The 18300-nt window shown below is 39.4% G+C and overlaps 1 protein-coding gene across 3 annotated transcripts in view; it reads left to right on the top strand.

The window, feature by feature from the left end:
* Window positions 1–17583, top strand: part of insyn1 (inhibitory synaptic factor 1) — a 128962-nt gene extending 111379 nt beyond the window's left edge. For all 3 annotated transcript variants that reach the window (XM_061746253.1, XM_061746269.1, XM_061746260.1), the window contains exons 3-4: window positions 13476–13681; window positions 14462–17583. In XM_061746253.1, the coding sequence (XP_061602237.1) occupies window positions 13476–13681; window positions 14462–15074 (819 nt within the window). In that variant the 3' untranslated portion in view covers window positions 15075–17583. The remainder of the gene's footprint in view (window positions 1–13475; window positions 13682–14461) is intronic.
* Window positions 17584–18300: the final 717 nt, after the last annotated feature.

Below are 18300 nucleotides of genomic sequence, written 5' to 3'. Positions count from 1 at the left end.
GTATTTTCTAACCTCAGTTATTATGTGAAGGAGGCTGGCGCTGATCCCAGCTGTCGACGGGTAAGAGTTTACCCTGGACAAGCTGCCAGTACGTCGCAGGTCCAACACAAAGACAAACAACCATGCGCACTCACAAACAATTCAGAATAAACAAGCAACAAAACAAGCATGTTTGTAGTTTGCTGGGTGATCCCAGAGCACTCTGAGAAAATTAACATAGACATGAGAGAGCAAAAAAGTAAAAAAGTGCAAAAAATTAAAATTTAAAAAATACAATTTTCACCCCTAGGTGCTGGGACCCCCTTCTCTTTTCAAAATATGGCACTGCTCTGGGCTTGTTTACCCACTCATGGTTCATTGTACCCCTGCTATGCTGACGATACCAAGCTATACTTATCATTCCCTACAGATAACTTCATATTTTCAAAGCAGATCCCTGCTTGCGTTGTTGATATTTCCTCATGGATAAAGGTACGCCACCTTCCGCTCACCCTCTCCAAGAGGTTTTGTCATCATGGCTAATCAGTCTATGACTAATGACTGTAAAATCTGCCACCCCAACAAGGGTGGTGAGGAACTTGGGTGTAGGGCTGCAACGATTCATCGACGTTGTCGACAGAAATCGATAATCAAAATTGTCGACAATGAGTTCCATTGTCGACAATTGTCGCCAGACGTGTTTTTCCAATGGAGTGAGGCGTCTCACTTCAATACAATCTCTGTCGAGTCATGCATGCACGAAAGCGTCTGAGCGCAGCTGCGGCGGGTAATAAAACTTTGATAAAAAATAAAATAAAAAGTTTGGGAGCATTTTAGCCTCGATACGGTGAATAAAAAGATGACTTGCAAGGTTTGCAAAGCCGACGTTGCTTATCACGGGAGCACGTCGGTAATGCATTTGAAGAGAAAGCACGTCGGAGTGCTGAACGAAACGGACTCGCCTTGGTAAGATATTAAGCGTATTTTGGCTTTAAAAGAAAGCTTTAACGTTATGCCTGACAAAGTATTAAATTAAGTCAGATATTTGGAGAAACTGCGTTTTTAGTGTCTGTGGCGCATCTTGGAAGAGAGACGCATGGGACCGCAGTCGGTCAGCAGCATTCTCTCCCTCCAATGTAATGGCCAAGCGATTCATTTGTTAAATTAATTCGTTTCATTCTAAACTTTGCTTATTTCATGTTATTTATTAGTATTATTTGAGCCACTCACAGCCTACTCGTTTATATAACCTCAATCACATAATTGATGCAGTGCGAAAGGCGAAAAAAGGCTTGTGCGCTGATGACAATGATGAATTTGCATCTAACTTTCAGTCAGGTGCCTATGAACTGTCAATTATCCATCAAACTCCACAATGACCATGTTAACATTAAATCAGATAGATTTGTCTGGACTTCTCTGTTGCGGGACGGGAGAAGACACTAAAACAATGCATCTTTATTGTGCGCCATGCGGGCATGAATTCATGAGTTTTGCGGGAGGGGCGGGAGTGTAACACACACGTTGCGGGCGGTAATGGTCAGAAATTCAGCGGGAGCAGGATGTAGAAAACAGTCCCGCTACAGCAAGGCTCTAGTGCCATCTTTCTTGTGTTTATTATCATTTGCCACATAATTAATGCAACCTCATACTAAATTAAAAAAAAATTACTAATTATCCGATTAGTCGACTAATCGTTTCAATAGTCGGTGACTAGTCGACTATTAAAATAGTCGTTAGTTGCAGCCCTACTTGGGTGCCATGATTGATGACAAACTATCATTCATTGATTATATTACTGCAATCTCTCGCTCATTCATGCTGCTTTGTGCTCTACAACATTCGAAACAATCCGGCCTTACCTAACTCACTATGCTACCCAACACTTGGAACAGACCATGGTTAACTCTTGCTTTGACTCCTGCAACGCTCTCCTTGATGGAGCACCAGCATTTGTTGTAAAAACCCTTATAAGTTATCCAGAATGCAATGGTGCAGGTGGTTTTCAATGAACCCAAAAATGCTCACATCACACCTTTACTCACTGAGCTCCACTGGCTACCACTGTCCGCACTTTTAAAGTTCAAGTCACTAATGCTCTTACTGAGTGTTTGCTGGCTCCACTCCCATTTACTTGAACTCCAACTTAAAGGCTTATACTCCCAATCGATCACTGCTTATCTTGGAGGAATGTTGCCTTACATTACTATCCCCACACATAGGGCAATCCCAGTCCAGGTAGTTCTACAGGTTGCCCTGATGGCTAAACTACCAAAGGCTATAAAAGCAGGAGCATCACTCTCTGTTTTCAAGAATCTTTTGAAGACACACTTCTTTCAAACTCACCTTCCCTCTTAAAATACTAACATTCTTAACTCTCACCTTACTGTGTTCTTTCATACCCATCTGGGTAACCCTTTCATTTACATTATTACTAAGTATTTACCCAGTACCTACTTTGTCTATTACACTTAATGAAAAAGTAATTAACAAGAATTTGAGTGCAAGTACAAGGAATTACTTGTACTTGCATTTTACAATTTACAACTTACATTACTCTGTACTTAATCTAAAAGTACGTATTGGTTTATATCATATTGTTAGGTATAACTGGTGTTAACAAATAATGAGATCAAAAGAAATAAGTGTGGATTTTATTAAGAAATTCCTCCACGATTGCCAATATTTCCTCATGTCATTGTGACCTCTATTGGATGGTAACAACAAAGACAAAGTACTTAAAAGTAACCAGGTTCTATGTAACATAGTTAAAGGTTTAAGAGAAACAATTAATATTTTACCGGCAATTAAAACTCAACTTGTTTAACAAGGAAGGTCATCCTTGGTAACAGACAAAGCTCAAATGAGCAGCATTAACTTGAAAAATATGCCAGTACTTTCCATGAAGTCTTTTAAGATATCTCTACTTAATAAAAGAGTTAGCAATATCCTCAAAAACAGTTTTATTTCAAAACAAAACCTTACCTCCATAATGATTTAGTTATAAACCCAAGAGAGGGTTTTCCTTGAGTCTCATGTTCCATAATAATATTAGGACTGTGTTTTAAAAATGACCCAGCAAGTGAAGTGTAAATGTGTTTCCCAACTTAAAGGCCATGTACAGTACCATAAACCGGTAAATTCTGTTGTATAACGGAGTAGAATGTAATAAGTTATTTGGTGACTAAACAGAAAATGTACTGTAAAAGAAAGCCTGCTTTGTATCCATGGTTTTGCCTAACTATTACCGTATAATTTGTTGTTGATTATGGCCTTCCCTTGAATGTTGCAGATTTTTTTTTTAATGTCAGCTAAATATGAATGTAATGTAGTGATACTGCATTTTATCACTTTTTGTTTAGTTTTGTTCCCAGCTATACTGTATTTAAGTGTAGACAAAAAGTGTCTAATTGTCTTCCACAAGGGATGGTCCGGTGTGTCCTATTGCAACACTTACTGTAAGTTTCTTTTCTAAGCATTTTCTGTCTTCAGCATTTTATAAAAAGCATTTTAGAGCTGACTTTTATCAAGGCTACCACTGAGATATGTGAGACGAAAATGCTAAAACCCACACAGCCGAGGTTTCCAAAGACAGAAATGACTTTTGAGAACAGAAAATAAGCAGTTTAACGATCCACTGCAGAGAAACATTTTATATTTCACCTATTTCTGAATGTGTCAGAGTATATTGGTCGTGTTAAAACTGACAAGATTTGCAAATATAACTTGCTGCCAGTAACTACTAAGCAAACATTCATTTTTTCTTCAATGACAGTATAGTAAAATACACTACGTAGATAACTGTTTAACACGCTGATTAAATTTTGTTATGTAAACGAGGCTATTTAGACTCCCCATGGCCCCCCCAGTGAAGCATTTTAACTTAACAGCTCCAAGAGCGAAAGTCTGCAAATCACACAGCAAACAGTCTGAGTAATTCAAGGATTAGAGGATTCATACAACCTGATTCCCTCAGGCAGTCTGCCAACAGGAAAGCACAGTCCAGGTACTTATGAAGTATACGATGCCATGGCTGGCAGATCTGAAAAGAAGCTCATTGACGGATGAGCCAATGCCGTGCATTCGGGGGTATGCAGCACGATTCAAATGCAGGTGGTTTGACTTAACAGCATGAAATGCGTTTGAAGTATGACTTCAAGAGTGCTGACAGAAAGTTTTCGGAACTTTTCGAGTTTTTCACATTTTGATGTGTGACTTGTCCCGGAATAGATCTCCTGACATAACTGGTCTTTGGTGCTTCCTCTTTCAATGCTTCAACAACTTTGCTGAACAAAATGTATTAAATAAAACTAATGTCTGTGACGGACATGTGGCCTGTCCAGGACATAGGCCTATACCATCTCTCGTCCAATAATAGTATGGAAAGGACCAGCTCAACAGAACAGAATTCTTGCATAAGGCCTTACTGTTTATGGTGCAAGACAATGGTGCTTGGACCTTAAACAGACAGGATTACATCCACTTAGGATGGAAGAAAAAAGACATTTACATTATATTTGGAACAGACAAACATGCAGAAAAAAAAGGTGTCAGATATCCTTTGCACAAATGTGGGTTTCCTGGGCCCGACCCTGGAGCCAGGGTTGAGAGAGGGACTTGTCGGTGTGTGCCTGCTGGCCGAGTTTCTACCCATGAGGCCTGGCCGGGCTCAACCGGACTGAGCAACATGGGTTTGCCCTCCTGTGAGCTCACTGCTCTCCTGTGACCATGTATGTCGGGTACATTGTGCTGTGGGCAGTAACCAATGGCATAGGCCTTGGCGAGCTGATCCTGGCTTTTTTTTTTTTTTACTTCCTGTATGTAGCTCAGACGACGGAAGAGTAGTACAGGCAGGAGAAAAAATATTTGAGAGGGAAAGATTTTTTTTTTATTGTGCACTTCGAGAAAAAAGTCGAAATGTTGAGAAAAAAGTCAAAATGTTGAGAAAAAAAGTCGAAATGTCGAGATTAATGTTGAAGTACAATTTCGAGAAAAAAGTCGAAATGTCGAGAATAATGTTGAAATACAATTTCAAGAATAAAGTCAAAATTTCGCCTTTTTATCTCAACATTTCAACTTTATTCACGAAATTTTGACTTTTTTCTCAACATTTTGACTTTTTTCTCGAAATTGTACTTCAACATTATTCTCGACATTTCGACTTTTTTCTCAAAATTTTGCTTCAACATTAATCTTGACATTTCGACTTTTTTCTCATCATTTCGACTTTTTTCTCATCATTTTGACTTTTTTCTCGACATTTCGACTTTTTTCTCGAAGTGCACAATAAAAAAAAAATCTTTCCCTCTCAAATATTTTTTCTCCTGCATGGCCCTAATACTCTTCCGTACTCAGACATAGCAATGGCACAAATTAAGTATATTTTAAATAAGTTGTAGCTGATAAATGTTGAGCATCAATCATTTTGATTGACATCGCAGCAAACTATCACTCTACCCAACTTGAAAATGACAAAGAGATAGCAGCGGGAAATTTTAAAAAGAATTAAAGCTGCAAGCAGCGATGAACGGGCCCTCGCACTCACGGCCACCGCTCCCCATAAGCATATCAGAAATGACACCACCCACGACTCTCTATGTCAAACCATCCAAAAGTTATAGCAGAAAATAGGGACAACCAATCAGAAGAAGGGGCGGGGCTAATTCAGGCCAATGAAGCTCAAGGACTCAATACAGAGTCCGATGACACCACCCACAACTCGCTATGTCAAACCATTCAAAAGTTATGGCAGAGAAAAGTATTCTAGGGGGCGCTGTTGAGCCATTTTGCCACGCCCATTAATGCAAACCATGAAATATCAAATTTATCGCCAGGCCTGGCTTGCATGCAAAATTTGGTGACTTTTGGGGAACTATCAAATATGGACCAATCAGATGAAGGGGGGCGCGCCTTATGGCGTCTAGCGTCGCCACAGTAACACTTTTGAAAGAGAAAAGTAATGCGCATGGTCGCAAGATGGAGACGCACATTTTGAGGTATAACACACCTGGGTGCACGTTACGGTTCGGGCCGTATTAATTGCCGAAGGAATGGCATAAATTGCGCCAAAATTACACAATTAATTCAAAATGGCCGACTTCCTGTTCGGTTTTGGCCATGGCGCCAAGAGACTTTTCTGTAAGTTGCGACATGATACAGGTGTGTACCAATTTTCGTGCATGTACGTCAAACCGTATCGTGGGGCTTGAGGTACAAAGTTTTCTGGGGGGCGCTGTTGAGCCATTTTGCCACGCCCATTAATACAAACCATGAAATATAAAATGTATCGCCAGGCGTGCCTTGCATGCAAAATTTGGTGACTTTTGGGGAACTATCAAATATGGACCAATCAGATGAACGGGGGCGCGCCTTATGGCGTCTAGCGTCGCCACGGTAACACTTTTGAAAGAGAAAAGTAATGCGTGTAGTCGCAGGATGGAGACGCACATTTTGATGTATAACACATCTGGGTTCAGAATACGGTTCGGGCCGTATTAATTCTCGAAGGAATGGCATATATTGCTCCAAAATTACGCGATTAATTAGGAAAGTTCAAAATGGCCGACTTCCTGTTCGGTTTCGGTCATGGCGCCAAGAGACTTTTCTTTAAGTTGCGACATGATACAGGTGTGTACCGATTTTCGTTCATGTACGTCAAACTGTATTATGGGGCTTGAGGCGCAAAGTTTTTTCTGTCTGATCCAATCAGATGAAGGGTGGGCGCGCTTTTTGGCGTCTAACGTCGCCGCAGTAACGCTTTTGAAAGAGAAAAGTAATGCATGGTGTCGGAGGATGGAGTCGCACATTTTGATGTATAACACACCTGGGTGCACGTTACGGTTCGGGCCGTATTAACGGCCGAAGGAATGGCATAAATTTCGCCAAAATGACACGACTAATTCAAAATGGCCGACTTCCTGTTTGGTTTCGGGCATGACGCCAAGAGACTTTTCTTTAAGTTGCGCCATGATACAGGTGTGTACTGATTTTCGTGCATGTACGTCAAACCGTATCGTGGGGCTTGAGGCACAAAGTTTTCAAGGGGGCGCTGTTGAGCCATTTTGCCACGCCCATTAATGCAAACCATTAAATATCAAATTTTTCACCAGGCCTGACTTGCATGCAAAATTTGGTGACTTTTTGGGCACGTTTAGGGGGGCAAAAAGGCCCTCCTTTCGTCAGAAGAAAAAAGAAAGAAAGAAAGAAAAAAAATTCCTACAGATACAATAGGGCCTTCGCACTGAAGGTGCTCGGGCCCTAAAAAAGTTTAATCCACCTGTCACACATCTTGTGGTCCGACACAACGTCATGTTCTGGGTCTCTGGAAAGCGCCTAGAGACAACTTATGTTGTAATAGACGCTATATAAATAAAATTGAATTGATTTGAACAACGTGTGGTTACATTTGGAGAGAGATGCTCATCAGGCTACGCCGTAGCTAGAGCATAGCCTGACGTTTACATGATTCATACTTTTATAGCTGCAGGTAGCTTTGACAAACATTCAGGAGGGACTTGGAGAAGAGCCATGAGAGGGGTCAGCTGAGGCCAAAGGTCTCGCCCTCTCTGCTTAAGTTGCTGCTATAGCAAACTAAATTTAGATTAGTAGAAGTTAATAGATGGATCCATAGATTAAGAACTGATCAAGAATGAATCCTAATATAATACAAATCCCCATGACTCTGCACAAGATTAAGCTAGTATGGAAAATGGCTGGATGGAATATATTAATCATAATTTTATCCTTTTTTAGTACCCCATGGTCCTTTTACAGATGATGAAACATCAGGATGAACTTTTGCTGCTGCTGAAGTTGGTGTCAAATTTTACTATCAGAAGTTTAATATGCAAGTGTTATAAATTCATGTGCTCTGTCTAGTGAATCCCAGTGTTTGGGTGCACTTTGAATTCTACAGAATTCAAGAGACGAAGAGGCAGAACATCACTTGGAGACAAAACTCGTAAGTTTAGTCCAGAAAGTTCACCAGCTGACCAAAACACTGTTCACCATGCTACCAAACTTTCAGACGATTATAAAATGAGAGAGGAGGAAAAAAAAGAAAATACATCTTCCATAACTTTTTTGAACTCAAATCCTCAAGTGACCCAAACAAAGTTGGGACTTGAAACCCTCGGAGCATTTTTGGAGAAGACAGGAAAATGTCTGCGTACCGTGGTCCCTGGATGACCTTCAGTATTGCTTTTCAAGGAAATATCTTCCAAGCCTGTGGAACCATTTGAGAAGGTTTGAGGTCGTCAGTACTGCCAAAGCCTTTTTACTAAGTAAAAACTCTGGATATAAAATAAATCTTTTTACCATGTAATTGTGGAGAGTTTGGAGAAGATAAATGAGATCCAAGTCTTTTTTAACACATTAAGGCATAAGGCTTTGTTTCAAAGAACTCTAAAATATGAAAAATAAATGAATGAAACAGTCCACTGAAACCTTTCATATCTCAGTCTCGAAAGAAACATGCAATAAAAGCCATCTCACTTTTTTAACACTTTCACAAAGCAAAAATACAAAAGCAGTTTAAGAACAAAGAAGTGACTCAGTTAAGAGAAGCTTCAGAGGCAAATTTTAGAAGCAATAATTCGGAGAAGGTACCTCATGTATGACTTTATAAATGTCTCAAATCACTGTAGAGGAATTTGTGCCCTCTGTTCTTTACTTGTTGCTTCACATTATTAAGTTTTACAGACTTTCATTTATGTACATTAACTCCAAATGCCCTGCCAAAGCATTTCAGTCAGGTACTGTAGCATCCATACTTCGGTCTTTGCAACATATCATTTTTTTTATATTTCAGAAAAGCAGAAAAATTGCTATATCACCCTCTTAATTCCAATATATAAAATTCTGGGTTTTTTTCCCCACAGACTACTCTTTGCTCTACTTTTTCTTCAGTTTTGCTTTTTGATCAGTCGTTTTTAACTTGGTATAATATCTGATGTGCTGTTGCTCATCTGAGGCAAATACTTGTCAGATTTTCAAGAACCAGGACGTGGTGCTTAGAAGTAGGGTTCTGGTAAAAGAAGTTAGTGGACAGAGCAGGGCATACGAGATTGTTGTAATGCTAAAAGCCAGTCCTAATGTGAAGGGTTTTAAGGAAAGAGCTGTGGACACTTTGAAGCCTAAAATTCTCTAATTCCCTGTTCTTATCTCCACAAATGGAACAAACCATCAGAAATAGATTCATCAAATAGATCAATTAGTAAAATAATGAATAAAAAAATGAACATCAGAAAATTATAAACATGTTTTTTTTTGTTTGTTTGTTTCTACGAATATGTGCAAAGGCTGAACTGCAAGGAGGAAGAGTAAAGCTGGGTTCACGTACCTTCCATTCACGATATTACAGGACTGTCTCAGAAAATTAGAATATTGTGATAAAGTTCTTTATTTTCTGTAATGCAATACAAAAAAATGTCATACATTCTGGATTCATTACAAATCAACTGAAATATTGCAAGCCTTTTATTATTTTAATATTGCTGATCATGGCTTACAGTTTAAGATTAAGATTCCCAGAATATTCTAATATTTTTAGATAGGATATTTGAGTTTTTTTAAGCTGTAAGCCATGATCAGCAATATTATAATAATAAAAGGCTTGCAATATTTCAGTTGATTTGTAATGAATCCAGAATGTATGACATTTTTGCATTACAGAAATAAAGGACTTTATCACAATATTCTAATTTTCTGAGACAGTCCTGTATTGTGGGCCAGTTCAAAACACCATCTGTCTGTATCTTGCGTTGATTTTGTCTGTTCTTTGGTACATGGCCTCACGGGTGAAACGGGGCAGTTCCACTGGAAGTGGCGGCAGTACTGAGCACAGTGACTCAATCATTAACCAAATATGAGGAAAGGAAACAGAAGAAAGGGAAGCCGGTCAGCCTTACTCAAAGGTGTTCAAGGTCCTCTCCACCTGATGAGCTGGGCTTCATGCTGAAGCAGAAGGTCAAATGTTATGGTGGGGATTAGGGATGGGTGGTATGGACTAAAAAATGTATCACGATAATTTCTGGCATTTATCCCGATAACGATAAAAAATGGCGATAAAAAAAATACCAATTCAACTCCACCTTTGTAACTATAAATCTATCACCACATTCAATCTTTGGAGCCCCCAAATCACTGTTCTAAAAGAATACTAAATGCTACTAAACTACACCAATTAAATTGAATTAATAAAAACCAATTAAATGAGTCCACCTGTACTGCAAAACTGTAATGACTCAAGCTCCTCGCTCTCAGATCCGTCTTCTTTCTTTCTTTCTTTCTTTCTTTCTTTCTTTCTTTCTTTCTTTCTTTCTTTCTTTCTTTCTTTCTTTCTTTCTTTCTTTCTTTCTTTCTTTCTTTCTGTTTGTTTATCAACGGGAATTTATCATTTTTACTTCTTTTTTAATTCTTACCATGGGGAATTTTTTTGTCATCAATTTGAGTAAAATTTCCTCCAACATATCTCAAATAAAACATTGAACATACATGAGTTCACTCTTCTCACACGGCCTCCAAAGTCACTCAATATCTATGGCTATGTATAGATTTATTATTCATTTATATGAAGGGTTTTAGTAATATTATATATACTTATATAAAAGTTTTTTTTTGTAAATTAACAGCAAAAGATACAGATTCTGTTTGTTAATATAGTGCCCGCTGGTGGATTTGTTGCAAAACAACCACATGAACGCTAATGACGTATTGTATGGGGGATAATCCAATTCAGTTAAGCTTTATTTATATAGCACAAAATCACCACAGAAGTCTTCTAAGTGCACTTCAACAATGCAGTTCAACTTGTTTCAAATTAGTCCAATTAATACAAAGCCAATAAGATAACAATAATAATTTATTTCTTCACTAAGGAATACACCAGATTGCATCAAAACCTTCTTCAATACAATCCCCCATTGAATGGTTTAATTCCATTGAATTAATATGAAGCAACGTGTGTTCCACTTGATAGGGACCTGGGGCTTTCTTACCTCCTTACCAAGGCTATTTGGCAAACTACATTCTGAAAATCTGCCCACTGGAAACATTACTAAGTCCAATAATTTTGTCTATGCTACAGCAGCAGTGGGTCTGCGAAACCGTAAGACAGAAGAAGCTGTAAACTCCATAGAGAAGCCAAGATCAAGGCAAAACAGCGAGAAGGAAAGTCAGCTATCGTAACAGAATGAAAAAAATATCTATGAAACGCAGCAAGCTGTCAACACCTGAAGCACTGGAGACTGTCAGAAATGTACACCTCTGGCTATCTACCTGACAAGATGCAGAAGTCAGCAAAATAAACGGGATGTTCTCCACTGAACCATCAAACGTACCTGTATACTCTCAGAAAATGTTGAGGTATGGAAAAGACAGAGATATAATCATCCCCATTTTGGCCAAAAAAAGGTAAATATTGCAAATAATTTTATAAGTTATAAAGAAAAATCATAAATCGTGTGGTAAAGCTAAAGAAAATGTTTCTTCTTCTGTTCACCTGTTGTTATATTTAAAACCAGAGGTGTCAAGTAACAAAGTACAAATACTTCGTTACCTTACTTAAGTAGATATTTTGGTTATCTATACTTCACTGGAGTAATTATTTTTCAGACGACTTTTTACTTTTATTCCTTAAATTTTCACGCAATTATCTGTACTTTTTACTCCTTACATTTTAAAAACAGCCTTGTTACTCTATTTCATTTCGGCCTTTAAAAAAAAAAACTATCCAGTTAAATTGCTCCATCCGGATAGAGTGAATTTGGTTGTGGTTGTTTCAGATGTTCTTGTCCAGTTTTGTTCTTACATCCGTTCCCTCAGATTCCTGCAACTAAACTTGGATGTACATTCCAATAAAGGTTAGGATAAATGATAACATGCCTCTGAAGTTTGACTTTTTGCACCATTAATACTTATAGGCAACTAGTCATCATATCTCCTGCTCTCTGAAACACATGTTAATGCTCAATAGTACACATATATGGTTCTTTAATATATTTGCATTATACTAAGATGCATTCATTTTCAATGGCTTTTGTCCTTAATGGCCTTTTTCCCCCTTACATTACTTTTACTTTTATACGTTAAGTAGTTTTGAAACCAGTACTTTTATACTTTTATTTGAGTAAAAAACTTGAGTTGATACTTCAACTTCTACAGGAGTATTTTTAAACTCTAGTATCTATACTTCTACCTGAGTAATGAATGTGAATACTTTTGACACCTCTGTTTAAAACTGATATGTATGAGTCGTTAAAGAAAAAGAAAAATAGTTTCTGGACAGTATCGTTTCATCACCAGCTACATCAGATCTGCGTGTTTTCAATTCACAATAAACCGTTGTTGAGAGAAGAACATACTGATTGAAGGTCCTAAAATGTCAAGTGTAAAGGCCCTACCTTTTTAGGTGTCGCCAAAAAAAACCAGGGTAATTTCAACTTAAGTGCTTTCTATTCATAAAACACTCCACACTATGACTGCTGATGATAGAAGCACTGAGGTCAATTTTGAGGTTGCAATAAAATGAAATGCTTTTAAGTGATACATTTCCATGCAGCATGCTGAACATTTCAACTTGCATTACAAAAGCACTGGAATTACCATAAACACCAAGTACATGCATCAAAATAACTGGGTGAAGAGTACATACAGTAAAGCTGCGGGGCTGTCAAGTTTTTAGCTCGTTCATCCCGGGAGCTACAGTAAAGGATCAAGACAAATCTAACCAGCGACTGGATTTTCGGCGAGAAAGCTTCAACCACTTAGCCGAGAAAGCTTCTCCTGCGCTTGTCGTTCTGTCTCGGAAGCCTTCTTTGATGAGCCGTGACACTTTCTCAATGTTACAACCTCATTTCGGTGGATATTTAATTTTGTCCTGATGTAGCATTGAGGTAATTTACAACACCTGTCCACAGGAGGCCATAGTGGGAACAAAAGCAATTTCAAAACGTTAGAACAAACAATTAAGGTTTATGGATGAAGGCTGTTTAGCGGTACGCAATAAAGGAAAAACTCAGATCTGTTCGCAGAATGAATCCTGGATTTTCTTAAACTTGCCAGCGGGGGGGCACTCAGTGGGAGCCGGCACCTGCAGTATCGAGCAAAGTCTCTCATAGCTTTACATTAAAATGAGCTTGCTGGTAAACCCTTTATTTACTTGAAGAGAGTCTGTTCCTGCTCTGTGAGCAGAGCCTCCCCATCAAAAAGGCTTGTTAGAAATAAAACACACTCATTCTTGCATTTACTTTGACTATTACTTCAATACAGGCGGTATGAAAGGAAAATGTTAATCCTCTAATAGTTGTTCAGATTTAGGTCTGCACCACGGTGATGGTTCAGCTGATTTGATTATCCTACACTAATACCCGTAAAGCTGTGGTATTAGTGTGGTTAAAAGTAAACATATTAAAAAGTTTTGTCCAGGAGTGTGCTACAGTAACTTTAACAATATTTCATTGGTTCTTCTTTCTTGTATTTGCTCCTCTCTCCTCCAGGTGGTGGGTCAAATCGATAAACTAACGTCCGACTTTGACTTTGACCTGGAGCCAGATGACTGGACGGTGGCCACGGCCAGCAGCACGTCCAGCAGCGAGCGGGGTCTGGGCGAAGCCTTCCGGCTCGACTTCCTCAACGCAGATGTGCTTTCTGACAGCTGGGAGTTCTGCAGCTACCTAGAGGCCGCCGGCGCGTCCTCCCGCAGGTAGGCATGGGGCGATATACGATATTATCGTATATCGCGATAAAAAACGGCCGCGATAACGTTATCGTGGGGTACTGTAATTATCGCCAAATTTTTTTTATTTATTTTTTTTTTATTTTTTTTTTTGGTCACACAAGGCTACCAGCCAGGTAGAAGCCAGTGTTATTTTTTTCATGTATTTTATTAATATTATTTATTATTATTATTTATTTCATATTTTTTCAGAGAGTAGTACAATCCGTGTGCATTTGACTACTGTGGCACTTTATTTTCACTCAATCTTTGTGTTGGCCATGCAGCTTTTGTTTTGTATACTACAGAGCAGTGCCTTTATTTTATTATTTTTCCAGATAGCCGTACTAAGTAGCAGGCAGCCAGCCACTGTTAAAGTTTCAGAGAGTAATACAATCAGTGTGCATTTGGCTCTACTTTGTCACTTTATTTCTATTTGTCACTTATTTCTTTCGACTCTCAGGGAAGTATTTTCTTACAAAAAAAGAAAGTTCAAATAAGTACCGGTACCGGTACTATAGTTTACACTTTGTAATGCATAACATTTACAGTACACTATTGGTTCTCTACCTCAAGTGTCACTGTGTTGAGAATGATTTGAGAATAAATGTTCTGAAGGAACCAGTGGATCCACGGTTAGTGTTTTTCCTTGCATTTTAAGAATTTTATAAGCGACACGCTAATATCGTGATAATATCGTAATCGTGATGTTTTTGTCCACTAATATCGTGATATGAAATTTTCATATCGTCCCATGCCTACCCGCAGGACATGCGAGCAGCCGGGGGATCTACGAGCGGAGCTGGGCCGCGGGAGCATCCCCACCCAGACCCAGACCCCCAGCCCGCCCCCCACCACTGCCTCGGTGTACTCTCAGATGAACGGAGGGCTGCCCATCCCCAACGGGCCTCGCATTATTACTCCAGATTCATCCAGCGAGGAGGCCAGCAGCTCCTCGTACAGCCAAAAGACCTCCCGTACGTCCGGCACGAGAGAACGAGTGCGCTTCAGTGACAAAATTCTGTACCATGCATTGTGCTGCGATGACGACGAGGAGGAAGAGCAAGAGGAGTTACAAGAGGACAAGAGTGGCTGTGCTACTCCGGATAGCGATACTGAGCCCGGCCTCCTGGCCAGCTCCGTCGCCCCCAGACGTTCTTCCTCGGAGCACTCACTCCTCCATAACTGTCTGGACCCTTCGTATGTGTCTTCACCAGTGAAAGGGACAACGGGAGCTCACACACTACCCAGAAAAGGTCTCTTAAACCCCAGCTGCCGCAAAAAACTGTTACGAAATAGCAGCACACAAACTGTTTCGGACAAGAGCACCCAAACTGTACTGCCCTATATTCCAACCAAACAGAAAACAAAGGACTACTGAGAGAGCCTGAAATTTATCATAAATCTCATGAAGAGAACTGTGCATTATTTAATATTAAATACATAGCTCATAGATTAACGACAAATAAATAAATTACATAATAAATAAATGATATATGGGAAATCAATTGACTTCATAAAGTCATTCTGAGGCTCAGGGAAAATGAAATGTGCTCATTCAGATGACGGTTACTGGTGGACCAAAAGGTTAGTGCCTGTTCTAATGTTAAAAGATGAGGTGGATGGACTTCCTAGGTGTAACCATTTGAACCAGTGACAGAGATTACAAATTAAATCATTTTTATCACAACATTTTAAATGTTCAAAACTGAAGTATTAAAGGTATCTTCCAGTCGTCACATAATAACAGAGGTAACGAAAAAAAAAAAAAAGAAATACTTTCTCCTATAATGTTGACACAAAATGTTTTTCATTCTGTACTCTGAATCTGTATAAATACTGTCTTTTTCATGTTCCAGTAATTTCAAATGTCAAGGGGGATTACTGCTTCCAGGAGGGAAATGTCTCCAGATTCATATGTCAAGCCTCTTCCTCTTCTCTTTATTGTCAACAAACAACTCTGAAGATACAGTAGTCAGAAAGTAACAGTATATGCTTGCCCTTAATTTCATATAACATCCTATTGTTATTTTTTTCTTGGCCTGCTGCGGAGGCTGAAACACATCAGTGGCAAAGGCAGAAAGATATTCCAGAAATCGTGCTCCACAACAGTGACATTTCCAATTTTTCTCTTTCGTCTGTGCCTGCTAGTTGCGTCATTAGACTTAGCAGCGGAGCTAAATTGAGGTCTTGGGAAGAAAAAAAAAAAAAAGAGTGCTAAAGGTTTTGTCTTTTTATTCAGTTGCCCAGTGGGGAATTGAACTCAGTGGAGCAGCATTTTATTCACAGCGCTGGTGCCAATAGCCATTCCTGATCAATATGTTAGAGGGAGGTTGCAGTGAGTGGTCTCTTTGCTGAGCATGCATGCCTCTCTCCGGAGATCTGCGAACAAAAACTCACAGTCAGATCTATTTACTTACACTGAGCAGAACAAAAATTACAACTGTTGCCCTAAAGAACTGACATTTCAAAAAATGTGCATCCAGGAGTGAGAGCTGATGGTGAAAAGAAAGCGTTCCTGCTCAATGATTTTTCTTTCTTTTTTTTTTTTCCTTCCATCAGAGCAATAATCTACCCTGGGGAACAGCTTTGTGTGCAGGGACCCCTCACCCTTGTGTTTTCAAGTTTGAAAAGAAAACGTGAAATGTTGAAATCTTTAAGTGGAAAATCCTTGCTGACTCCATTGAGGCTGACCTTTCTACTTTTGATCGCCCAATGGGGACTTAACCTTGTACAGGAGGGAGACATGATGGTATCTCCTTCTTTTGTGCACTCTTTCTGACTCTCCTAAATTGATAAAAGCAATAACTGTTCAAAATATGGCTAAAAATAGCATTTGGTAATCAAGTCAAGTTGATTTTTGTTGAGAATGACCAAAGCAGTCCCTTCATACCTGTACTGCTATCCAAGGAACCAATTAAAAACGACCACGGCAACACTGAAGATTATTAATAAGTACTGTGGAGAAGCACATCCATAACAGCCCATGTCTGTTTTATCTTGTGTGCTCCTGTATAACAGTTGTTGGACAGTGCGGTGCTTAAGCAAATTGCATCTGTGCTGTTTAAGCAACATTGAGCCTCGAGAGGCCAATATAAGGAGAGTAGACAGTAAACTTTCATACCAGGCGCTTGGTGGAGGCCACACAAGCATTAATTAGCCTAAGGATGATGTGCTGTACCTCCGTACACCAGCGGTAATTTGTGAGTTCCTTTTTTTCTGTTTTTTATAATGGTTTTGTCTGGTTTTCCCTTTGTCCTGCTCTGGCTCAGTTAATCCCAAGTACCTGTGAAGAAAGAGGCACTGAAGAGAGATCAATGGTTCGCTCCCCGAAGCATTGGCTGCCATTTCCCTGCTAGATTGGGGACCAACAGGTCATCACAGCCGTTAGCATAAACAAACAAAACTATGCCACCAGACAGGCAAAGCATCCATTACAGGAGAACAAACTAAGCTTATATTGTGACGCCCAGGCACCCGTCAAGACATTAAAACGTAATAGGAATTCCTTTTTTTTCCTCCACCACTCTGCAGATTTTATAAATCATATCTACAATGAAATCAGCTCTTAAAATACAAAGCTGTTTGGCTCCGGCACAGAATACATTATCATTGGGGACAGATTTGAGATATTTGGACAAAACATTAGCAATGTCTCTTTTGCCAACAGGCTCATTATTCATCTCTAATAGGGCAGAGCTTCGTCCTCAGTTCTTTGTAGGACAACGGTAGGATGCATCCAAAGGTTCGGAAAACCTGAGCGCACCGCTGCCAAGTTACCTGCCAACCAAAGGATCCTTTTCCAATGCCACCGAATACAAAAACAGATGTTGTGTGTTTGTGAATGTGTGCAAATGTGCGTGCCTCTTAAATGTCTTTTCTGTACACTGTGAGTGAGCCAGGAGATATTTTCTGAATCATATATTGCCTCACATTAATTTCATATTTCAATGTCACAGCAATTAATGGAGATCAATATAAACAGACCCAGCACATCCCCCTGGACGTCATTTTGGCTAGGCCAGCCCATCAGAGGAGATTATGCGAAATATCTTTCAGAAAGCTGCAAAGTGAGTCATACCACCTGTGTTTTGACATCAGCGCTGAGCGATGTATTGGTGCCCATGCTTAATCAATTTAATCACATCCAGAAGGACACTCCACTGAGTGACTAACAAACAGGATGAGGAAACACTACTTTAAAAAAGGTGAACATTGCGCTAGAATGAACAAATATGCCTCTCAGTTTATAGATTTCCTACACAGGTGCCGCATTGAACTCTATGGCCTTTGTCTCCTTGAGTGAGAAGAGGTAAAAGGATGACAGATCTTTGTTGTCTTTACTGATTGGTAAGGGTCCATGCAGTGGAGAGCCCAATGCGGTATCACTGATTAGTATGGATTGGCTAATGGCCAGTGTACCTGAGATGGATTTGTTTGAGTTCTGTGCCATTTATATCCTGCAGGTAAAAGAGCAAGCATTCTCCCATCTCTCTCTGATGCACACACCCCTTTCCATTCATTGCACATATCCAACCAAGAGACAAAATGTTAACTCTGTGTTTCAGATTCTGGTTAAACGTGTAAAAAAAGTTTCATGTCACTGA

This window comes from Cololabis saira, chromosome 2, assembly GCF_033807715.1.
Source record: "Cololabis saira isolate AMF1-May2022 chromosome 2, fColSai1.1, whole genome shotgun sequence".
Classification (NCBI taxonomy): domain Eukaryota; kingdom Metazoa; phylum Chordata; class Actinopteri; order Beloniformes; family Belonidae; genus Cololabis; species Cololabis saira.
The sequence above is the reverse complement of the archived record's forward strand: the minus strand, read 5'-3'. Positions and strand labels throughout refer to the sequence as shown.